This window comes from Lissotriton vulgaris, chromosome 1_1 (genome assembly GCF_964263255.1).
Source record: "Lissotriton vulgaris chromosome 1_1, aLisVul1.2, whole genome shotgun sequence".
Classification (NCBI taxonomy): Eukaryota; Metazoa; Chordata; class Amphibia; order Caudata; family Salamandridae; genus Lissotriton; species Lissotriton vulgaris.
Window position 1 is genome coordinate 1,631,447,092 of NC_141685.1, and position 24,994 is coordinate 1,631,472,085.

Below are 24,994 nucleotides of genomic sequence, written 5' to 3' on the forward strand. Positions count from 1 at the left end.
GTGCTGATGACGAGCTGAGCTCGTCATGAACAATGGGAACTCTCAGAGTTCAGCACCGGGGGGGGGAAAACCTCTAGCAGCCAAGGTGTTAATATCTCTTATGGTTGGAGTTCGGGGTCTGGGTTCCTCGGGAGGATTATTGCTTATGTCCTTTATGTTGCTAGATCCTGTTACTATTGCTTGCTTAGTGGGCGGGTTACTGTGACTCGGTGGATTGCTCTCGGACTTATATCCTCTTGTTGTTTTCCCAATGATGCACTCAATTGAAGGCTACTATCCTGTCGTGAGAATAGCATGGTGAACTGTTGTCGTAATATTGCCTTTAGTCTGATCCTTCAATCTTATTCTAAACTGGACTCCTCCCACATCCTGTAACACTGCTGATAATTTTGCTCGCTAATCCTGATCTGATGTGTCCGGTCTCGCCGGAGAACGCAGTGTCATTATCCTCTGTTGCGCGCTGCTTTGATGACTGGATGTACTTGTTTGCTGGCCTTTTGGCCTCTATTTGCTTTGCGCGCACTGTAATCCTGAGGTTTCCTAATAAAAATTAAAAAAAAAATATATATATATATATTGTTTATTTTCATAACAACCTGTATGGTGTCCTTTCACTTGGTATTCAAGGGGTTATATGTGGTAAAACAGCTGGCTTCACATGCCAAAAGAGTTTAGCCTAAGACTGCTTTGTCCATGCTACCATTAGGATAGCTGGTCTATAAGGTTGACTTACAACCAATCACCATAAGGGTTGTTTGGACTGATACAAGGTGATCATTAGAACTAGTGAACATCATATATCAGGCCAACTTCTCAAAGTCTGTCTCTAAATTGCTTGGGAGTCCACATTTCTGTGTGGGGGATGTTGCCACTCGCGCTCTTTCGAATAAGACGTCAGCAGGTGTTCTTTGTGTGGTGCTGTATGGGGGTGCGCCTATATAATCCATCACCGTTCTTTAGCCCACTCTGCCACCCCAGTTCAGACATGGCTATATGCAAATCAGTCTGACCCTGTGCCTCATGGGAACAGTCCAGCCCGAACTGCCAAGCCATGTCTTTCCTGGACAGGAAACAAGGGTGTGAGTGTTTGATTGATTCAGATGCTCCGTCCATCACCACCCCCCTTTTGTACCCCAGTTGGCAGTTCGGGCTGGACTGTTCCCATGAGGCACAGGGTCAAACTGATTTGCATATAGCCATGTCTGAACTGGGGTGGCAGAGTGGGCTAAAGAACGTTGATGGATTAAACCCAGATCTTTTGACTGGATGTGAGTGTTTGATTGATTCAGATGCTCCGTCCATCACCACCCCCTTTTGTACCGCTTTTGGCCGCCATAAGTGTGGGAGGGTATGCTCAGACGTGAGTCCCTTGCTCACTTTCCCACTGGATTCAAGCAAGCCGGGCTGAAGACAGCTGCCATGCCAGAAACCGGTCCTCGGAAGCTTGTTTCCGGTCCAGGGAAGACATGGCTTGGCAGTTCGGGCTGGACTGTTCCCATGAGGCACAGGGTCAGACTGATTTGCATATAGCCATGTCTGAACTGGGGTGGCAGAGTGGGCTAAAGAACGGTGATGGATTAAACCCAGATCTTTTGACTGGGTGTGAGTGTTTGATTGATTCAGATGCTCCGTCCATCACCACCGCCTTTTGTACCGTATATGCTCCAAGGACATTCGTTTAGTTTAGTTTTAAATTTATAATGCCCAACAGCTACCCAAAAAGGGTTTCCCGGCACATTGCAAATTACTTCCTCGATGTCAGCCTGCTGTTTGCACCAAATACAGATTGCCATGTTTAGCATGCGCATTAGCCTCTTGACTTGTCTTGAGACCAGCGGGCTGTGATATTCCTATGGGTGTTTGCAAACAGCAGCAGGTAGTCTTTGCTGTTATCGGCATTTGCATCCAGAGAACCACACTTCCTCCTTAGTTGTGCATTGGTCTTGGTGGCTCCAAGGTAACCTGTGTGAGCGAGGACTAGTCTTGGCATTCACAGCGAGCAGGGTATTACCCGTTGGTGTTCCCTTTGGAGATTTCCAGATTATCACACCAAGGTTTGCAGCACACCATCAGCTGGTACTTTGAAAGTTGTAGTGTCCACTTCTCAATGTGGAAGGGAGGGTGGGATGCTAATCCCGCAAATAGTGGACTGAATGGGTTGTGATCTGAACGGCCGCCTGTAGTGACACAGATGAAAGTGATGTCAAACCCCACTTGATGGTGAGGACTTCATTTTCTATGTGGGTGTATTTCTTCTCGATCTCTGTGATAGCCTTGCTGGCAAATGTGACAGGAGCCCATTTGTCATGGTCAGCACATTGCATGAGGTCTGCTCTGAGGCCAATGTGTCTTGTGTCCACTGCCAGTTCAGATTGCTTTGCTCGGTCAAAGTACACCATTACTGTGTTTTAGATCAGGGTGTTTTGATTATTTGAAACACACCTTTCTCTGGTTTGCCCCATGTCCATTGAGAATATGTTTTGGTCTGGTGTTGCAGGGATCCTGTGAGTGTGACAAGATTTGAGATGATTCACCCGCAGTATGTTGCGAGGCCAAGGAAACCTCGGACTTCCGCAGCAGATGTCGGTGTGGTTGTCTCCTTGATGTCAACACACTTGCTTGGATCTACTTTAATGCCTTCGTTCGGGAATATGTATCATAAGAATTCCTTTTCCCAACAAAAGAATTGACATTTGTTGTGGTTGAGGGTTAGACTAGCAGAGCTGATCCTGTTGAGGGCAGCTTTCAGGTGGTGACAGTGACCATCAAGGGTGGGGGCATGGATGAGAATATAATTGCTGACATTGATGACGCCTTCGAGGTAGGTAAGGACTTCCCAGATTGCATTTTGGAATACCTCATCTACAGATGAGAAGCCTAAGTTTAGTCTGCAATACCAGGGAAGGCAAATATGAGTGGAGAACGTTGTGATATATCCACTGTTCTCATGGAGTTCTAGTTGATGGTAGCCTGAGTTCAGCTCGAGCTTTGAAAACGACTTGGAACCATTGATGTTAGTGATCAGATCATCTGTTGTGGGTGAAATGTGGCTCTCATCTGATAGCCATGTTGGAGTGTCGCATATAAATGCAGATGTGGATGCAATTGGGCTGCTTGATTTTGCAACCATGGGGGACATCCATGGAGTGTGTCCCAACACTTTTTCAGTGACCCCAGGCTCTTCACATTTCAGCCGCTTTGCCTTCACCGCTGGGCGGAGCAGAAATGGAATACAGTGGTGTTGTATTTTGACGGGGCACACTTTAGAGTTGATATGTAGTGATATTTGTTGCCCTTTTAGGTGCCCTAGGCCAGTGTGAAAATGTGTGGTAAATCACTGCTCATGTGGTCCATGACATTAGCTAGATTGCTCATGGTAGTGGTGAAGTGGACAAGTTGGAGGTGTTCTGCAGTATCGCAGCGTAGAAGTGTCTCAGAGTCAGAAGATGTGAAGAAGAACTTGGTGCGGCAGGTCGCCTCCCTGTTGGAGATGGAGCAGAGGAACATTCCCACCAGTGGGATGGGTTCCGTGCAGCCATATACAAACATCTTGGCCGTGGTGGGCTGTAAATTGGAGTGTGGATGGATGGTGAGGTACTGCTTTAGGCAAGTTTACGTTGATGGATGCACCTGTGTCAATCAAGGAGAAGATTGGTGTGCTGCCAATGTTGTTCTGGAAGGTGGGATGGGCTTGACGCTGAGGCTGTCCTGGCTCGAGGGTGCATGATAGCAGGAAGAGTTTGTCATCTTCCTCCTCTGCTGACATGTTGGTCTGGCCCACGGATGCTGTAGCACCTTCAGGTCTGTTTGGTGGGTAATTTCAACGATCCTCACTCCTCTGAAGAATGACTGTTTGTGTCCTCCTCTGTAGACTTTTGTGAAGTGGTTAATGCGTTGGCATATTGAACAAGTCTTGCCTTTCGCAGATCATCCTGGAGAGGGTGCAAGAAGAATCCACAGAAGCCACATGTGTCTCTGCCGGGTTCGCCAGCTTGCGTACGTTTAGGGGGATGCCGACAGGGGTGTCCTTTAGAAATGGTGGTTGCTGTTTCTACTTGATGGGTCAGTGTGCTGGCTTGGGGTTTGTAGAGAGTCTGTGAAATGCCATCTTGATTATGTTGCCGCAATCATTAGACAGCTAATATGAACAGGCAAGCACGAGGATATCGTCCAATGGCATGTCAGGAAAGCAGAGGATGAGGCATCACAAAACTGCTGACTGGCAGCCTGGGATAATTTCTGCCGTACTTCTTTTTTTGGTCATCCGCAGTGCATGTGCTGGCGAGCTCCTGGAGGCAGGCATAGAATAGCTCGGTTGATTCCCCTTCCTTTTGGCGAGCTTGACTTAGCTTAAACCTTTCAAAGCCAGGGTTCATCTGTGGGTCAAAGTAGGCGTTGAAGGCTGTTAAGGCGGTATTGTAACCATCGCCTGCCACTGAGTCGGGAAGGTTGCAGAGTAGTTTGGAAGATTTTGTTATCAGCAAAGTGTAGAAGCAGGGACTGCTTGGTTTCACCATCAGTTTCTTTCATGGCAGTGTTTTCAGGTGAGTGGGAGACAGCTGTTGGAGTGATCTGTACAGGCTTCTGTGCGGCTCAGTGGGTGCAGCGGGCCAGCTGTCCTCATCGCCTGTGGGGTAGCCCAGACAAAATGCCGAAGGCGGTATGCCAACAGATCACACAGACACGTCTTTGCAGTTATAACATGCTGTACGGAGCGGAACACAGACCTTGCAATGCACTACAGGGCACATATGGTTTGGATGTCTAAGCATGCTTTCCCTTCTGAAGGGCGGAGGGAACCCTCACAAACCACAAGCAATGTGTATCCATGACCATAACATCTAAAGGTAGGATCCTCTTTTTCTCTAAATTGGGCATTTGGTGGCAAAGTAGTTTTACTACAATTCTGTGTTACTAACATCTAGATAAAAAAATATTTAAAACATAGTTATTGAATGTTCTGATGGGGGTGCACAAAGTTAGCAAAGTTGGCCTTCATCACTAACTTCACAAAGTTCTTGAAGGTTTAAAAGAAGCTGGTGAAAATCAGGAAAAAGTTTCTTTTTGTGGAAGGAAAAACTTTGATTTTTTTATTTAAACATTGGCCAACTGTTCCACTAATTTCCCTAGAGTGGCACTTGTTATGCGACTTCTTTTCCTCTTTTATCACTTCTCACGATGTCACTCACTTCAGTGTCACAAGTCAAAGATTATGCTTTGTGGTTGAGATCCTGTCATCTTCAGGAAATCTGGATTCTGGCATCTCTGGTGGTGAACAAGAACATCACAGGAAGCTTTTCGCACTCACTCAAAACAATCAATCAAAATATTTTTTTAAGGTGGACAAAAGTGCCATTGAAAAGGCATAGTCCCCTCAGTAACATGATGAATGGGATGACAACTCAGCCCACAAGTCAACGAGTACTTCAGCGATTAAACGCTTTTATTATAATCATGGACTGTTGCCAGTAGAGCCATGGGTCAATCGCCAGTAAAGGTTCTGGGTCCAGTGAACAGAAGTGCAAACTCCGGCCGAGGTCAAAAGTAGGTCACTGTAGCAACCTCCAGTGGAGGCTGTAGAAGGCAGAAGAACATTTTAGGCAGACCCAGGAGCGATTGAGAGGTTAATTAATGAGGCAGACACAAGCAAAAGGCAGGGTATTAACAAGGGCCTGCAGTCCCTGGGACAGTAGGGAGACAGGGTGATTCTTGACTGCTAATATGTTCTGAAATTGCATGTTTTTGTTTGGGTATGTGAATTGGGGAGTCCATTTTGAACAACAGAGTAAATCCTTTACTTTTGTTCCCCTGCCCTTTCTGACCAGGATTCTGACACAGAGACTTGGAGTGACTCAAGAAAGTCGCGGCAAACACCAAAAAGGAAACGAAGCAGAGTAAGTTTCAGTTTACCGAGATGGCCTATTCTACGACATTTCAAGCACAAAGCGGAGGAGGCGGAAGATGATGCGACCCAAGAAGTTCACAGCACACTGTGAGATGATTTTATATTTATCACATGTTAAGCATTGAATGTGTAATCTGTGCTGCAAATTCAAATGTTCCAGAGCTGCGCTTTTAAAATGAGCAAGATTTTGAAAATCCTCTGGATAAAGTCGCAGACACTGGAATTTTGAGCCTTCCTTCTGTACACAGAAAATCTATGTGGTTGTGCGCAATCTAAGTTTGTACAGTAGCTTTGATGTCAGCGGTAAACTGTAAATTTGTAGGAATATCCCTTCTCAGGGTTTAAGGTCTGGTATTTAGTGATCAAGGTGGGGTCGTGAAAAGGTGGAGGTGGCCTGGTCTGGCCGTTTTCAAGCAAGCCAAGGCCTCCGAATGACATGTAGTGGCATGGCTGACAAAGTCATGATTGTGTGATCTTTTATTCCACATACTGATACCTTAGCCTAAGGGACAGAACCTTAGGTTTCAAGATTTTGTTCTTCGATGCAGATGTAGCACGAGTTCCCGATCACACAGACAGCTCCTGAGGTCGGAAGACGGGAGTCACGCTCGACAAACCTAAGCACTGTAATTTAAAACTGTGATTTTACCTATGTTTTTCACTTTGCCCAGAGCACTCCCCTCCTCTTAAATCGCCGACTTTCTACAGCGCAGCCGATATTAACACTGCTGCGGGTCTTATCAAACTTTCTGCCATCATTACCGAGGGAAGTGAGGCCACGCCCACCGTCCTGAGGCCACGCCCCTCCTGACTGCTACTTAAGACGCGCTATTGACCCAGCACGCATTAGCCACACAGACAGCTCCTGAGGCGGAAGCCGGGAGTCACGCTCGACAAACCTAAGCACCGTAATTTTAAAACTGTGATTGTGTTTTTCACTTTGCCCAGAGCACACCCCTCCTCTTAAATCGCCGCTCTTCTACCGCGCAGCCGATATTAACGCTGCCGCGGGTCTTATCAAACTTTCTGCCGCCATTACCGAGGGAAGTGAGGCCATGCCCACCGTCCTGAGGCCACGCCCCCCTGACTGCTACTTAAGACGCGCTATTGACCCAGCACGCATTAGCCACACAGACAGCTCCTGAGGCGGAAGCCGTGAGTCACGCTCGACAAACCTAAGCACTGTAATTTTAAAACTGTGATTTTACCTGTGTTTTTCACTTTGCCCAGAGCACTCCCCCTCCTCTTAAATCGCCGACTTACTACCGCGCAGCCGATATTAACGCTTCCGCGGGTCTTATCAAACTTTCTGCCGCCATTACCGAGGGAAGTGAGGCCTCGCCCACCGTCCTGAGGCCACGCCCCCCCCCTCTTCCCATCTATAAAATGTGCCTGCACCGGAAGCGCAGCGGACGTGCGCTGCGGGCGCGCCGCCAGCGCGCCGAAGGCGCGCCAAAGGTAATCCCGTCTGTGCCCGTCCGGGCCCAGCCGGCCCTAGGCCCAGAACCTATGCCCGATTCCACATGGGATTGCTACAGCTATACTCAAAGAGACCTCATGTCACTCAGACTCTCTAAAAACTCTAACTGTCACTATATTCATAAAGGGGAAAAGGTCTTCCTCAACTGCGACCTATGCAGCTCACCCCCCCTTACTGTTGAACACTACTCCCTTCAAATGGCCCTCCTGAACTGTAGATCCCTCCCGAAACACTCCTTAGAGATTAATCTACTAATCCAGGACCACAAGCTAGATATCCTGTTCCTTACGGAAACGTGGCTGACACTCAATTCTGAAGCCGACATCGTAAGTGCCCTGCCCCAAGGATTCCTAATCCACTTCCAGAACAGGCCCCTTGGTTGAGGAGGCGGTCTTGCCATATTATATAGGGATACATTTGTATGCAGGGCAAAAGATAGCGGCATCGAAGACTGTGAGAGTTGTCATTTCTCTATACAAATATCACCCACAGGCTACCTCTCTGGCCTACTCGTATACCACCCACCGGGATGCCCCAATCGCTTCACTAGTGCCCTGATAGAAACCGTTACTGTACTAGCAGCCTCTGCCCCCAACTTCACGATTCTGGGAGATCTCAATCTCCATTTCATTGACCCCCAAGCCTCGGTGGCGACTGATCTCCACCTTGACCTTACCTCCTATGAGCTGAGACTTGTCAATTCTGAGGCGACACACAACAAAGGTCATCTGCTTGACCCGATTTTCACCAACATCCACGCGCTGAAAGCCACACCTCCCCACCCTATCCCATGGACTGACCACTTTTTGGTCCCTCTCTTCTGGCAAATTAGAGCCATGCCACCCCAACCCTCCAAGACGCGTGTCATGGACAGAGCCTGGTCCAAACTCTCTGTTGAAGACTGGACCTCCATACTAGAACAGTCCTAACCCCCCCCCCTGCTCTTGACCCTGTGATTGCAGACATGAACCTTGCTAACTGGCTCACCAACTCACTCGACTCTATTCTTCCCAAGAGAAGCACTCAGAAAAAGGAGAAGAGAGCTGACTCTGCCCCTTGGTATACACCCGAGCTGAAATTATTAAGGAAAGGATGTAAAAAACTGGAGCGCTCCTGGAGGAAAGACTGGGCGAGATCCAAAAAAGATGAATATCGCACCGCCATGAGAACATACAAGACGGCCCTGCGCAACACTAAGAGGCATTTCTTCGATGAAAGAATTAAAAACTCCTCCAACTCCTCTAGAGAAACCTTCCTCGTCGTTAAGGAATTGCTCAAGGTGCCGGACCTCCCTTTGGCTCAAGACACCTCTGAGGCTAAATGCAACAAATTGGCGAACTACTTTGATGCTAAAATTCAGAATATCTTAACTACCCTGCTCCAAGTCAATCACGGAATAGACTTAAGCTGTCATCCAGCAAAACCAGCCATTCAGCTGGATACGCTTGGTCCAGTGTCAGTGGACGAGGTACTCAAAACTTTGGCCATCATCAAAAGCGGCTCTCCTAGCGACCCGGTACCCATGCGGATCCTAAAAATGATTGCACCCACCATCGCCACACTAGTCACTGACCTTATTAACGCCTCGCTTCTTCAGGGAGTGGTCCCTCCTGGCTGGAAGAGAGCCATTGTCAAAAGCGCCTCTGTCTCTTTACACATCAGTTTGTGCATCAAATGTTAGAACAATCTGAAGCTCTTCCTACACACCGAGGTCCATCTGTTGCATAGATAGGGATTATCACAAGCTCGCTGGACTCCATTACTTCTCTCATAGTTACATTTGTGCACTAAGGCAAGTCTAACAGACATGATACGGGAGTAGGGAAATCACCTGCACAAGAACCACTAACTCAGTATTACCATTATTCGTACCAGATTACATGAACCTCCTTTCGTTGTCTAACCTAGAATCCTATTTTGCATGGCTATGACAAACACAGAAGTTAATCCTGGTTCAACAGGAAGATGTTGCCACGGTATACGTAACTAAGGTTGCCACCTTGTCTGGGTTTGACCTAAGAGGTTTGGATTAGAGTTGATCTGTCAATGCCAAAGATGGCAACACCTGTCCCATATAGACTTTTTTGTTCAGTTGGATAAATCCTGTTCTAGTCAAAGAGACCATCTACCCTATTTGAGGCTGGGCAAAGCTTAGTTTGAGTCTGAGGCATTTTTGAGTCTGGCTTGAACAAAAGGCGACAAATCTACAGGTTCCTGGCTCTAACCGGCTTACAGTAAGATGAAATAGGTATGAGACTGTGACTTCTCTCGCCTTATTAGATTTTCGTTGGCTTCAGCCAGCTAGGAGTCTCCTGATTTCTAAATAAGCCAATCTTCTGCTTCACCCATGTGTTAATAGTTTGGAGCATAGAGGTAACAGTGCTAGAAATTGTGAAAGAAGTGGGAAACAGGATCGTCCAGGGTTAACCCTGGAAAAAAAAGAGACAAGAGGAAGAAAGGGTTTAATGTGATTTAACCAAAATAACTGCTTGAAAATAAGTTTTCGACATAAAAGGCAACCTCTAAGAGGGAAACATCAATCGAGTAAATGCCATTCAGTTTGAACATTTCAGAGACTTGAGTTAGAAAGAGTCAACTGGTTTCCTCAGGTTGGTTCTTAGTCTCGATCACATACAGCCAGTTAAATCAGATGAGTATTGTACAGCAAGCTGGATGACGGGGGTGTCGCCAGAAAAGCTAACGCCAATTTGGGCTCAGTGGTGAAAGTTGCATTGTTTGCAGAATTCAGCAGGAAAGTATAATTTGCTGAAGGAATCCTACACTAGAGTCAGTTGTCATTGGAGGCTATTCTGAAGGCTCAATGCCTCGTCCCTCTCAACATGTCACAGAAGGATGACAAGATGCAAACTGGAGCTACACTCACTCTGGCACATGCCGATGAGTAACAATAGGAGCTGGTACTGCCCTTACGGAGCCAAACACACATATGAAGCTACCAGGAAATAAGATGGTACAACTGCTTAATGCCGTACAGTGGGATTTATGCGGTTAGGACAAGAGTAATGTGTTAGCTCGTGCTGCAATTAATGAGCATGCATTAAGGGAGTTTATCCAGTTCTCTGTCCACAGGTTATATATGAGTCTCAGATTGGTCTGCAGTAAGGGATTGAGTCTATTTTGGAACCTATAGAATAGAAGTCAAGGCATGTTTAAGGCACACTAGATTTCTGCAGTACTGCTTCTAGCTTCTAGTAGCCGCTTGAAAGGTCATTGTACTCCTGGCATAAAGATCCTCATGACGAACACCTCATGCAATCTTGCAGATTTGAGCTGGATGTTGTGCATGGCGCTCTGAAGACAAAATGTTCAGAAAAGTTTTAAAAGATCTCAGCTGGGCTGGATTTCCTCGTTGGCGCAGAAGTAATCTGCTCATGAACACCAACACTCACGTGGCTCCACATCAACTGCAACTTATACTAAAACATTGGGATGGGCCGCCATCATGACAGTATCACATTGATGCCTGTTCTTAGAGATGGACTAACAAAGTAATATCACATCTGCATGGTGCCATTTTTTCTTGTCCCTTCTGTGTCGGGCTGCCCTAGGCGTTAGACCAAGGAGGCATTGTTAAATTCATGACTGAGTAACGGGAATATTCTTATATTTAACAATTTTCTCAGGACAGTGTCAGAACTCTGGAAATTCAGAGATTCCTATTACGTTGCTATAGTCTTTTTCTTTCTTTCCTTGAGTTTCCAAAGTCAATTTCCAGTGTCTATCCTTAAGCGCATCTCATCAACATGGCATCCGAGTACTAAGTAGGCAGTAATTCACTGTGTCTATTGTAATGGTGCAGTGTCCATCACGGGTAGTAGGGGCATGACCTGGGGCTTGATTTACACATACACCTTTTAGAATTATAAGTAAAAGGATGTAAATGGCCCACTCAGCATCATCATTTACAATTTTTGCACACCTCTGAACCTTGTTCAGTGCCCCCATGAACCTCTCTACTTCTCCATTAGTCGGGAATCATCAAGAATTGGTCTTCAGATGATTAAGTCTGATTGGGCGTCAGGTAGGAGGCAAATTGGTTCCCTTGGAATGAGGGTCCATTCTCCATTCACATTCTCAATAGTATCCCATGGACAGCAATTGTCTTCTCTGGCTTGGCTACTTGTTTATCAGCAGAAGACAAGTACCTCAGTTCAACGTAAGGGCATTTGCTCTGGCTTGGCTACTTGTTTATCAGCAGAAGACAAGTACCTCAGTTCAACGGAAGGGCATTTGGTTAGGGCATTCTCCATAAGTAGATGACGCCTGTCAGGAAGGCAACAAAGTGATAGAAGCCGGTGTCGTAGAATGCTTTCTACATTTAATTATCTTAGGGTTGTGATCAGTGTGCACTTAGAAACTGTTGCCATACATGTACACCATTCACTCTTCTCAGGCTTGTGATTAGTGTGCACCTAGAGAATGTTGCCTTACAGATACACAGGGAAATGTCGACAGCCCCTAAGATCACTATTGCCTCCCTCTCTATATAAGACTACCTTTGATCAGTGCAGCAAGCGCTCGTCTAGAGTAAGCAGTAGGAGCCCATTGTTTGTTTTCTGGATGTTGGTATTGAACCTGCCCCAATGCTTCTTCTCACAATACTTCTGCAGCTGCAGCAATGCTGTTGGGCAGCCAGGCTTGCAATATTAACCCTACTCCTCCTCCGTGGTATCCCGTTGTCAACCATTCTGATCTAACAGTACTGCCAAGCTAGGAAAGATCAGACGAAGCATAAGAAACAGCTTAAAGACAGGGCTGTAAGAATAGAAGTCAGTGTACTCTTGCATGACTTCTCTTGGAAGAAAGTTCAGGGACTTCTATGAACGGCATTCTTGAAGTGTGTCATCTCAAAATTGGACAATGGTAAGCACTGACTAAGGTGACGATTAAGTGATGAGAAATGTGTTACATTTCCAAATACTCAAGTTGAGCCACCAAGGCTGGATAAATTCCTGCAGGTGGGGTCCTCTATTGGCACTGGTCTTGCAAGCTCCCCTGTGCCAACCCCAGCTATGATTTCTTTTTGCAGGAACCTTCCCTGGTAACCCTGCTGAGTGGCCCTATGTTTGGGTGCGAGCGATGTGTCATGAACCGGTAGCATGGGCATAACTTGGGGCATCATTTGCAACTAACCTGCTTTGTTTTTCCAAGTGGTCTCACCCAGTATGAGGTCCCCTAGTTAATATAAAGAGGAAGAGTACAGACTCGGACAAAGGTACGCCATGTGAATCGTGGTGTGTCTCAGTTACACCTATGCCTTGGTTTCAAATGCACATGGTATTTGGAGAACAGGGACAGAACAGCTACTATTTAAACATATTTTTAGACTATTGAGTTAGCACTGAATGCAGTTCACTAATGATCAACCATAAGAAGATAGTTCAGTGAGGTGCACTGCCTGCTTTATCGCTGTCTGCTTAATTATCTACTTAATATTCCAGTACACTTTCTTAAAATGTTCTTCCTTATTGCTTAATGATGTAGGGTTTTGAATAAAGGTAAAGAAACTGCAGGAACTGCTCTTGAGGCAGTTCCTTCCAGAAATGCCTGTCTTCATTGTTTGGATTCAATGATGCTATCTGTTCTTCTCCATTCCACAGTCCTGAAGATGCACTAGAGGCAACGATGACCGACCATAAACACCAGGAACCCAGAATCCCAGGTAACTTTCTGACACGGTAACTAGTACAGCTTAACCCCACAGAAATTAAGGAGTACAGCTTACCCTTAAGGCAGGAGGGGTACACTTGAACCCTGGAAGGGATAAGGGATACACCCAAACCCCACAGACAATAAGGGATGCAGGGTAAACCAAGGGAGTAGCTAGAAAATTAAGGCACCCCCCACTTAAAATGTTTCTCTACTCATACCGAGCATGCGGAGTGAGCAAACTTGACCTTCCTTAGAAGAGCGCCGCTTTTCACCCCTCAACCCTCCTTCCAGCCATCCAGCCATCCATCTCTATCCTTGCATCTTTTCAGCTCTCCCTCTGTTCCCTTCGCCTTTCCATCCAGCCACCCATTCTTATATTCATGCATTCTTCTATCTGCTCTGTCATCCTTCTTGAACTGTTCATTTTTCCATCCGTCCACCCATTCACCTTCTTACCTACTTACCTGTCAAGCCTTTCAGTCTTCCATTCATCCTTTCGACCTTTCATCTGTCAACCTGTTTATCCTTCCACCTATTCATTCATTGTTTCACCTTCCATCCTACCTTCCCCTTTTTTCCAACTTTTCTTGCACTCTTTCCTTCTGTTCACACTCCCTTCGTCCTAACATTCTTTGTTGATCTTTTCTACCCATCTGTTTTCTCTCCTCCTTACTTATTCTGTCTTACCCGCTCTATCTCTGTGTTTTTTCCCCTATTGTCATTATTTCTCTTTCTCAGTTTCCCTCACTGCGCATGCCAATCCTAGCCTACAACCCTCTTTCATTGTATGCCCTACAGTGTTTTTATTAGCAGTTTTTCTGAAGACTTGCTAGCGGAAGAGGCCTGTAAACACACAATAAAGTTCAAGTGCAACACAGTTCACAGCCAAATTGGGCCCACTGGAAGCCCCGGCTTAAGTTGCTAGAGTACACCCTGCAGAGAACGTACAGGGTAGACCCGAACCCTGCAGAGTAAGCGATACAGCTCAACCCATCACAAAGCGCAAGGACTACAGCTTAGTCCTGCAGAGAGAGTAAAGGATACAGCTTAACCCCAGAGGTAGTAAATGATACAGCTTAACCCCACAGAGTATTGTGGTATAGCTGAAGCGAACAGAAGGTAAGGGATTTAACTAAACACTGCAGAGATAGTAAGTTTACTATAATACATTTGTTGATTAAGACTCAACACCTGCGTGTTTTTGATTGTTTATCCTTGAAAAATAAACAGATACAAAATTAATTATCATATTAAATTGAGTGAGCTCATTGCAACAGCCACAACTCTCAGTGCAGTCCAGGGGCAAAAAATATAAGACGTTATTTCAACATTCATAAATTGTCATTTATACAAATGATGCACTATTTCCAAATGTGTGCATAATAAAGAGGCGCCCAGTCTCACCAAACCCAAGTTTACCCTTTGGGAGTGCAGTCCATTAATTCTGTGCATGTAGTTAATGTGCATCATTATTAAAACCTCCATCATTACTATCATGCTTCAATTGCAGTAGATATATTTGCAAGGGCGATCAGACATCCCCAGGCTGTGCTTTGACTGGCGTAATAGTAAAGAGAGTATCTGATACGGTGTTGCCAGATGCGAGATCTTAAATCCATGTACTGACTGTGGGGAGAGGGCCTCTCCCGCACCACATCACTATTCGCCGCGTTGACAACAGCAAGGCATTACCATACATTTTCTTACTAGTGCAAGTAGTCCTTTTCACTACGCAGCTACTCCATTAGGGCGCTGGGTTCAACTCTCTGATTTATCATTTTACCTCGCTCTACAAATAAATGCTTCCAATTGGCCCATGTACCTGGGCACCACCAAGCCAGATACATGAAGTATGCCCCTTCCGTACGGCACCAGCAGCACCTAAAATCTTCTCTAAGGCCATATCTACATAGCGCAATCGAGGTACAGTAAATTCTTTGAATACATTTAAATTGAATAAGTCTTGTCTACAATTTACAGTTGCATTCTTTATAGCCGAGTGGCAAGAAATCTACTGCTTTTCAGGGATGTCACGTCCAATAATCAGTTATCGTCTGCGAAGTTTCTTGGAAATCGCTGAGGGCGTAATACTCTATGTCAAACTATCCAGTTTACATTGTATTGTATTGTAATTGCATTTGTATAGCGCATACTACCCCATACGAGGTGTCAAAGCGCTTTTTTGGACAGTAGCCCGCTACTCCGGGAACCATAGATGATTAGTGTTGAATTAGTATAGTGAAACCTGTAAGTACATTTTTAAGTGCTGGATAGGTTAGTCAGTTATTTGGATTCGCAAGGATAGTAGAAGGATATAAGAGGAAAAAAGGTTTGCATTTATATAGCGCTTGTTACACCTAATGGGGTGTTGAAGCACGCTACTCCAGAAACCCATAAAGGATTAGTGGTGAATTAGTATGGTGAAATATGAAAGTAATTTGAGTGGTGGATATTAGTCAGTTATTTGGAGGGAGAAGGATAGCGGAGGGATAGAAGGGGAAGAAATGTTTGCATTCATATAGCACCTGTTACCCCTGATGGGTGTTGAAGCGCTTTTTGGCGAGTAGCACGCTACTCCGAACCCATAAAGGATTAGTGTTTAAACTTAGTATAGTGAAATATAGTAATTTAAGTGGTGGATATGTTATTCAGTTATTTGGATAGAGAAGGGTAGGTGGCGTGATAGAAGAGGGAAAGAGGTTTGTTATTTATATAGCGCTTGCTACCCCTGATGGGGTTTTGAAGCGCTTTTTTGGTGAGTAGCACGCTCCTCTGGAACCCATAAGGATTAGTGTTGAATTAGAATGGTGAAACATGAAATTAATTTGAGTGGTGGATGTTAGTCAGTTATTTGGATAGAGAAGGGTAGGTGGCGTGATAGAAGAGGGAAAGAGGTTTCTATTTGTATAGCGCTTGCTACCCCTGATGGGGTTTTGAAGCGCTTTATTGGTGAGTAGCACGCTACTCTGGGATCCATAAGGATTAGTGTTGAATTAGTATGGTGAAACATGAAATTAATTTGAGTGGTGGATGTTAGTCAGTTATTTGGATAGAGAAGGGTAGGTGGCGTGATAGAAGAGGGAAAGAGGTTTCTATTTGTATAGCGCTTGCTACCCCTGATGGGGTTTTGAAGTGCTTTATTGGTGAGTAGCACGCTACTCTGGGATCCATAAGGATTAGTGTTGAATTAGTATGGTGAAACATAAAATTAATTTGAGTGGTGGATATGTCAGTCAGTTATTTGGATTGATAAGGGTTGGGAGGAGTAGAAAAGGGAAAATGTTTGCATTTATATAGCTCTTGTAACCCTGATGGGGTGTTGAAACGCTTTATTGGCGAGTAGCACGCTACTCTGGAACCCATAAAGGATTAGTGGTGAATTAGTGTAGTGGAATATGGAATTTGAGAAGTGAACATGTTAGTCTGTTATTTTGATTGTAAAGGATAGTGGAGGGATAGAAGAGTGAAGGAATTTGTTTTTTAGGTCATAGTAGTAGGAGGAGGTTTATAGAAATGATCGTGTGCAACATGTGAAGAATATGCATAATCTACTTGTGACAAGGCACGCCAGACAACGAACGAGACGCTGCATAATGCCTTCCCCTGTACCCTATGCCCCAACAATGCACGGACTTCTTGCAGCCGGCCCGCAGGGTTGTAGGCTTTGCTATATGTGCTGCATTTTTTTCACAATAATAAACGTCTTCAAAAAAAAAAATAGTAGTAGGAGGAGGTTTGTGGATGGGTAAAATGGTTTTTGGAGGGGAAGAGTCAGAGGGAAGAGTTTAGAAAAGGTTTCTTTGGGGGATCGGTATAGTAAAAGAGGTGTCAGATGATGCAAGGAAGGGTAGAGTAGAAAAGAGTCTAGAAAGGGTTATTTTGGGGATCATAGTAGTGGTATGGGGTTTGGGATAAATGACAGAGTGGATGTAGAGGATATATTGATAGATGTATAGGGTGAGTGATAGGTTAGTGCACTGGAAAGAGTAGTAGAAAGAAGTTTGAGATAAGTCAGAAAGTTCGACTAGAAGATATATTGAGAGAAGTATAGGCTGCGAAATAGGGTAGTGCATTGGAAATGCTAAATTGGAAGACAGTGATAAATATATAGATCCATAAGAATATTGAAAGTATATAGATGCATAAAGGAGGTAAGTATATGTAGATTAAAGATATTGATAGAGGTACAGGATGAGAAACATGGTAGTGCATTGGATATGTTTTTTCAGGAGAAAAGTAACGGAAACACAGATCCAAGTACATGGAAGGTACATAGATGCACAATGGAAGCAAGTAATTGTAGACCAAAGATGATTTTTATTTTTTATTTTAACATAATTATTCTGCATGTTTTTACAAAGCAATACACAAGGATAGGTACATATCTATAGTGAAAATAAATGCTCATATACAGAGGGATATGCTGTAAATTTCTGTGTGCATATGGTTCTTATGTGGGGAAGAGCCAATTCTGGGGTAGTTTTCTGAAGATAAGGTGGTTGTCGGTGGATGTTATGTTGGGGGTAAAGAGTTCCATAGTTTGGTTGCTTGAACAGAGAAGGATTTGCCACCCATGTTTTTTTCTTATATCTTGGGATTTTGAGGCGAGATGCCCCTTTAGAGCAGAGGTTCCTTTGTTGAATGTGTTTGGTGATTTTATTCCTGATGAAAAGCGGTCCCATTCCATGTATTGCTTTGTGGGTGATACAAAGTAGCTTGAACGTGGATCTTCTGGCAACCGGTAACCAATGCAGGGCTTTCAAGGCAGGTGAGATGTGGTCTTGCGGTTTGATATGCAAGAGTAGTCTGGTAGCCAAGTTCTGACTCCGTTGTAGTCTTTTCATGGTCGTTGAAGTTGATCCGTGGTAGAGGCTACTGGCGTAATCTAGTTTGGACAAAAGGGAGATAGTAGCTTGGACCTTGTGTGGAAATCCCAAATCAGAGAAAATTTGTTGCAGCATTTTTATAGTGACAAAGCTTGATCTTGCTAGTTTTTCCACTTGGGCATTTATCAACAGCTTGGAGTCCATGGTCATGCCGAGGTTTCTTACTTCCCTCGATACTTTAGGCAGTGATCCCAGTTCATCAGGCCAGACGGCAAGCAGGTCATAATGTTTCCAATCGCCACACATGAGTATTTCCTTTTTGGAAGCATTCAATTTGAGATGGCTCCAAGTTATCCACTGATCCACGGCTCTGAGGCAACTGAAAATTGGGGATTTTCCAATGTCTTTGGGGCATTCCAGTCAAAGGAGTATTTGCGTGTCATCTGCATAGTTTAGCACGTGAGGTGCAATTGATTGATCAGTACCGGTAATGACTTCATGTAGATGTTGAAAAGCTTGGGCGAGATGATAAAACCCTGAGGGACCCCTGTTTTTGTTGAGTATGGTTTGGATGAGAAAGGTGGGGTATGGATGACATTAGTTCTGTTTCAAAGGTAAGACGTCATCCAGTCTAAAGCAGTTCCCTCTATGCCGGCTTCATAGATTCTTGGTTTCAGATTGTCATGGTCAACCATGTCAAAGGCAGCCGAGAGGTCCAAGAGGACTAGCGCAGTCTACTGTATTCTTCAGGTCATCCCAGATGGCATGGAGGACAGATTCAGTGCCTCTTCCCTGACGGAATCCTATTTGGAAGTCTGAAAGTATGTAATTCTCTTCAATGAATTGTGACATCTGAGCGAACGCTGCTCTTTCTATCAGTTTGTTCAGGAAAGTTCCATTTGCAATGGGTCTGTAGTTGTCAGGGTTCAGGAAGTCCTAGTTTGTTTTCTTCAGTTAAGGGCGTATGTGTGACTTTGTGAGTTCTTCTGGAAATATTCAGGTAGTTAAGGAATCGTTGATGATTCTTCTTACTGGAGTGGCAGTAGAGGTTGTTAAAAGAATTGTCTTGAAAGTTTGTGGTGGACAGGGGTCAGAAGGGCTGCCGGCACGCCTGCTTGCTTTTACCAGGTCCATAAATTCATCGTGTGAGATTTGTTGGAAGGAATGGAGAGGCTGGGTTAGAGTATTCTTCGATTGTTGTTTTGTACAAGGGTTAGTGCTGGTGCTTTGTTTCTGTTTTAAGTACGACTCCAATGTGTCTGCTTTGTCCGTGTAATGATTTGCCAGTTTGTTTGGAGCCTTCCTTTTGTACAACATTTTTTATCACACTGAGGGATCCTGGCTCAGCGGGACAGCTTGTTGTGACATTTTGAAGTGTCTCCCATATTCTGTAATACAGGAAGATGTTCAGTGTCTCAAAGGTTGGATTACTATCATGTATTTGATAAAGGGACTTAAAAGTACCTTCACGGAACAGCTTTCCCATATTCCTTATATTTACTCTCTGCAATTGGCCGATTACCCCTCTGTCCAGCATAGAAGGCAGCCAGTCGCACCACTCCACAAGGATAACACTGGGATGCAATACATAAATAGAATTTGACGACGGTTTATTAACCATTGTGTGAGTGCAGTGTCAAGCCTACTGACTCTATATCAAAGCCTCTTCTGGTGTGAGGTTCGAACCATTTTACCAGAAGCACCATGGGAGCACCTGTATCTTTATCTGGTGTGGCAAATTCAGTGTGCAGACTGAGCCTCTGCAAATATATAATATATATAGCTCCAGGCCTGGGCCCCCCTGCTGCCCTGCTCACATGGCAGCATCAGCATAGGCCATTTAATTCTGGATTGCTTCCCTGCCCACAGTCGCTTTAGCATTAAGCTATGCATACCATGAAAGAAAGGGCAAGTGAGAACTATTGAGATATTTTGCAACAAGCATAGCAGCTTCGGGAGTACCACCATTTTCCCTATGTCCATTCTGCTGGCCAGAGTCACTGGAAGTGTGATTCATCTCTCAATGTTATCAGGCAATTCTTATTGTTGTGCCATCAGTGCAGCTTATCACCTCCAATTAATTTTGATGCACCATTATATCCAAATATTTCACTAGCTTAGGCATATCTGCATGGGTTTAAAGACTGTAGTCTGATTTAAAATTGACATAGATATTTTATGGCTTAGATGCTGTGACACCAGAAACAGTAGTTGGATTATTAATTAGGCTATAGCATTGGGAGTAAAGTTGAAGAGGGATGCCATATCACTCACACCATGGGATTAAAAGTCTAATTATTTCTGACATTACTCAATCCTTCCTACTGAAACTTTGATCTAGCCCTGCGCCTATGAGCATTGATATTTGTTGATGCCTGCAGGTGGAAAGCTGCTATTCCCTACCTATTCTCCAAGCTGCACTGAAATAACATTACAACTGATCCTTAAGTTTCCCTAAGGGTAGGGGGTTACCTGACACGCTTGTGGTGGTAAAGTTCAGGGTATTGGAGCAGAGAGACCAGCAGGGGACTCCCAGTATGATATCAGAGCCCAACACAATGGTACCTTATTTGATTGGGGCTTCTAGAATGTAGGGACGGTCCAGGCGCTTGCTCCATTCTTCCCACCCCCAAAACGACCCTTTGGACTCTACAACCTGCGAGTCCACCATTGCGCTGGACGGCATCGAGAGGATCAGGTCCCCAGCCAGAAAGGAAAAGAGCAACACCCCGTTGACTGAAACTTGTATGGAACTCATATCTAGGAAGCAAGCCGCCTAGAAGCCAAGCTGGGCAGCCAAACAGGCTCAAACTGACCTGGGGTGTCAACCTTATTAAGAGGGTCAAGTACCTGCAGAAAGCAATTAAGATATATCTGAGTGTTTTTAGCTGAAGCATCTCCTAGCTACAGTAAGAAGAATTTTTTTTCAAACCATCTTTTTTAAAGATTTGCATTATCAACGGCAGCTGATAATGTTGTATGGATCTAAAAATACAGATTCAGCCTTGTGCTGCAAATGTGTCAATAGCAATACATAGTACAGGAGTATGATGGCATGTTAGTTCATTCTTCTGCAACCTAACTAGAAACAAAGAACATGAGCCTATAACCCCATTCCACCGAAGACAGTAAAATAAGAAACAGAGACACATTATAGAGACTAGAGACGCCAGAGTTCTCTGGGGGGAGAGGGGGTATTAGCAAATTAGGGCGGTAAAAGTCCGGGGCCACCCACCCATTATGGTACTTGGGGCAGGGGTGAGAAAGGCTGTCAAGGGTCCCTTGGAGAATAGACAATAACGTATCCCATGCAGCCGCTATGGGTCTCTTCATCTGATCTCCTCTCGCCGGGGCATCTGCCATGCCCCATTTTATGGTTGCCTCGCGCCGGTTTTCCGTGCCCTGGAGCGTAGAGATTTTGCAGTGCATCGGTATCAGTCAACGCGCTAACAGCAATGCCAAATCAATAAAGCAGTTTGTGACACCCCCATCTGTTGGCGCTTATAAAGACCCAAAATACAGCTATCCGCTCTGTCCAATCACAGGCCAACTGTAACACAGGTTATGGTTGTACATACTTCCGTCCAAAGCGCACAAGCACTCGGACAGGAGCAGGACATATGTATCATGTCTGCCACAGGGGCATGACATCGAGAGATAGTTTGGGGATGCTGTAGGGTATGTTTTGTGCAATTTGACTGTTGTAAGGTAGACTCAATGTATGTTAAACTGAAAGTACTGGAAGCAGGCGCTACAAGAGACTTTTCGCAAGTTTACCAAGGCTCTGTTCCTTTCCTTCTGTGACAGACAGCACCCAATGTCGCATTGCCAGTGTTGATGCAAGGGTGCCAGTGCCTCTTGTTTTGTATGAGAGAGGCATGTATGTGGTGTGTTGTATGTGAGAGGGCTTTTGCAAGCCAGGGTATCAAACGATGCGCATTGTGTGGAGAACTGGTGTCAAGGGGTCTGGAGTGGGCTTGGTGTCAATGGTTCCCCACATACGTTCCAGTTCAATTTGAAAGGCATCTATGTGTCAGGGACTGGCCCGCTGGGAGCCCTGTTTGCTCTGTCAACAGGTCAAATGAGATGACGCTTCGTGCTGGAATAAGTCGCCCACGGTTCAGACCCCCGCAGCACCCCATAGTGCCAACACCTCCCGAAATGCAGCATCTCTAAAAGCTAGACTAGAGCGCAGCAGGATCTCAGGTGTGTACAACGTTATACCGGGCGTGATCCACAGCACTCGGTGATGGCATATGATGCCACCCAAAGGAGCCTGTTAGATGGCACCGTCAACACTGAGCCAAGGAGGAACAGTTCCTGGACAAAACTGATTGCTCCTGTCCCCGCGTCCGATCTCACCCCCATCACGTTTCGCCCCCAGCTAGTCATGGTGCCGGCCATTGGAACTGTGCCATCAAAGACTAATGCTCGAACACTGGAGTGCCAGCCCTCCACTCTCAGTTGGCCGTTGCAGTTTGGGGAGAGCCAACCTCAGCCTTCCTTTGTCCCACACCAAGCCCCCCAGAATTACATTCACCATATGAAAGGTGCTGCTGGGGATAGGGATTGTCAAATTGAAGTATAAAAGCAGTTGCAGCATTACAATTTTGGAGATGGCCACCTGACCTTGCACTGTAAGGGGGAGGGAGCACCAAAAGGCAATATGAGGTTGTAGAGAGGAGATAGCCTTTGGAGGTTGACATCAAGTAAATCTCAGGTCGTATGGTAAATATTCATGCCCAAGTACCGAAAGGTGTGCAGCTTCCATCTTATGGTATGAGTGACGACCACAACAGTATGAGTGGGACGTTCCGGGAGCAGTGGGAATAGACAAGTCTTGGCCCAGTTTACCCCCAGGCAGCTTTGAATTTGGAAAGGATTGGGGGCGGTCTCATCCACACCATCCCAATCATCTTTTAAGTACACAAGGATGTCGGTGGCGTACAGGGAGACTGCAAGAGTCTCACTGTCAACCTGTACACCCCAGTCCACGGCAGACTGCCAAAGGTAATGTGCCAGAAGCTCCATCACCAAGGCAAATACTAATGGAGAGAGGGGTCATCCTTGGCGTGGGGCCCTGCTAATGAGGAAGGAGTTGGAAATTCTGTGATCGATTTTCACCCTTGCTAATGGTTCAGTGTATAGAAGCTTGATCATTCGGTACAGTCTATCCCCTACGCCAACTTTCTGCAACACTGCAAACATATAGTCCCAGTCCAGGGGAATGTTTTTCCAAGCCCAGGAGTAGACAGGCTAAGTATAACCGGTGCACTGGAGCCTTCTCCAAAATTCTATGCAGCTGGAGAATGTTGAGGGTCATAGACCTGCCTAGTATAAAACCATTCTGGTCATGGTGGACCAGCATTGTCTGGTGCTTCAGCACACGCACTACCAGTACCCTTCTCAGGATTTTATAATCACCACCCATTATAGACAGCAGTCTATAAGATGAAATGTCAAATAGGTCCGGTCCTGGCTTAGGGAGGGATACCAACAGGGCCTCCCTCATAGATGGAGGGAGTTGACCAGCAGAAAGGGCTGCACTGTACATTTCAATCGGTTTGGTGGCCAGCAGGGTGTTAAGTGTTTTATATAATTCTATAGGTAGGCTGCCTAAGACGGAAGTCCAGTATGGTATCCCTAATTTCCTGCTCTGACACTGGGCCATTTAGGGCTTCTCTGTGGTCCATAGGCACTGCTGGCAATGGGATATCATGGAGGAATTTCTAGGCCCCGAGCTGTTGGCAATGAGGTGTGGGGTTGTAAAGTGCCTGGTAGTGCTTACAGAAAACACTATGCATAGGTTCCTGTGTGGTAGCCACCGTACCAAGGGGATCATAGACATTGGTCGCCAGCTAGACGTTGGATGCCCTCTTCAGCAACCATACCAGTAGGTGCCATTTTTAGCTCCATCCACGTGCATTTTGGCTTGGTTAGCTTTTTAGTCCGGGCATTACCTCAATTCAGTCCATTGAGCAGAGCAAGTTCTGGCTTTAGCCAATTTAACCTGGGCATCGTCGTTCCCCATCGCGGCCGCTTGAGATCTCGTTAAAAGGTCTGCACTTGGGTGAGTTCCCAATTGAGCATATCCCTTACCCTATTAAGGTATGTATACAGTGTCCCCAGATCACAATATTTAGAGCATCTACTCTACCATACGTGTGGAGGCTGTATTGCTGTTTTCTGTTATGTAGGTAATGAGTGTCGCTTGGATCGAGCCACGGAACACAGTCTTCCAAAGCCGTCGGTTGCAAATGTCAGATGGGCACCGGTGGTATGGGGTACCCCCACCCCATACGCAACAGCAATGGATTATGGTCAGAGTTTTTCCCACGTATTCCACCTCCACTAACTTAAGCTGGGTGGCAAAAGAAGCAATCCAATCAAACATGAAGATCGTGCGTTGGGAAATAAAAGGAGTACTCCTTTGTGGCCGGTTGCAGGGCACACCAGATATCCACAAGGGACCAGTGTGTGTCATTGCAAAAGTATGACACAGCGCGCACGTGAGGAACTGATGAAGAGGAGGATAAAACCTATCCAGTGCAGGGCCAAATACACAATTGAAGGATTCAGGGCAGGTGGGACTAGTGGGTCAAAAGTGAAGATATTTATGCAAAATACCTGGCCTAAGAAACATTAGGCAAACACAGACTTCCAACAATACTCCCACACTGCCTATCTCCCCTGACACAACACATAATGTCCTTCTGGGTCTACCTCCACTGTGTTGCTCTCAAATGCCTTAGATGGCCGCATCCATATGAGCACTCCCCTGGCATAGGACAAATAGGTCATGCAAAAGCATTTCTTACTCCATTGTTTCTGATGTTTCAAATGCTCCTCCTTCGCCAGGTGAGCTTCTTGCAAGAAGGCCACATGTACCCCTCAGAGATATTGATGAACAGAGTGCCACCTTCCGGCTGTTCCCAACCCCCTGACATTCCAAGTGAGAAACGTTCAATTTGTCATCCGACACAAAAAACAGAGAGGAAATAGGGGAGATAAGCCCTCCTCCGATGGGGAAACCCCAGGTATAGCGTATAGAAGGTACAATCAGAGACTCCACTAGAACAAAACAAATTCCAGAACTCCCCACCCGCTGCT

General features: G+C 45.5%; 1 protein-coding gene across 1 annotated transcript in view; it reads left to right on the forward strand.

Moving 5' to 3' along the window:
- The window catches only part of LOC147750946 (Golgi-associated RAB2 interactor protein 1A-like), a 226,189-nt gene that overhangs the window by 194,761 nt on the left and 6,434 nt on the right, over positions 1-24,994 (forward strand). The window contains exons 4-5 of the mRNA XM_086918856.1: positions 5,826-5,992; positions 13,007-13,068. Coding sequence (XP_086774982.1) covers positions 5,826-5,992; positions 13,007-13,068 — 229 coding nt within the window. The remainder of the gene's footprint in view (positions 1-5,825; positions 5,993-13,006; positions 13,069-24,994) is intronic.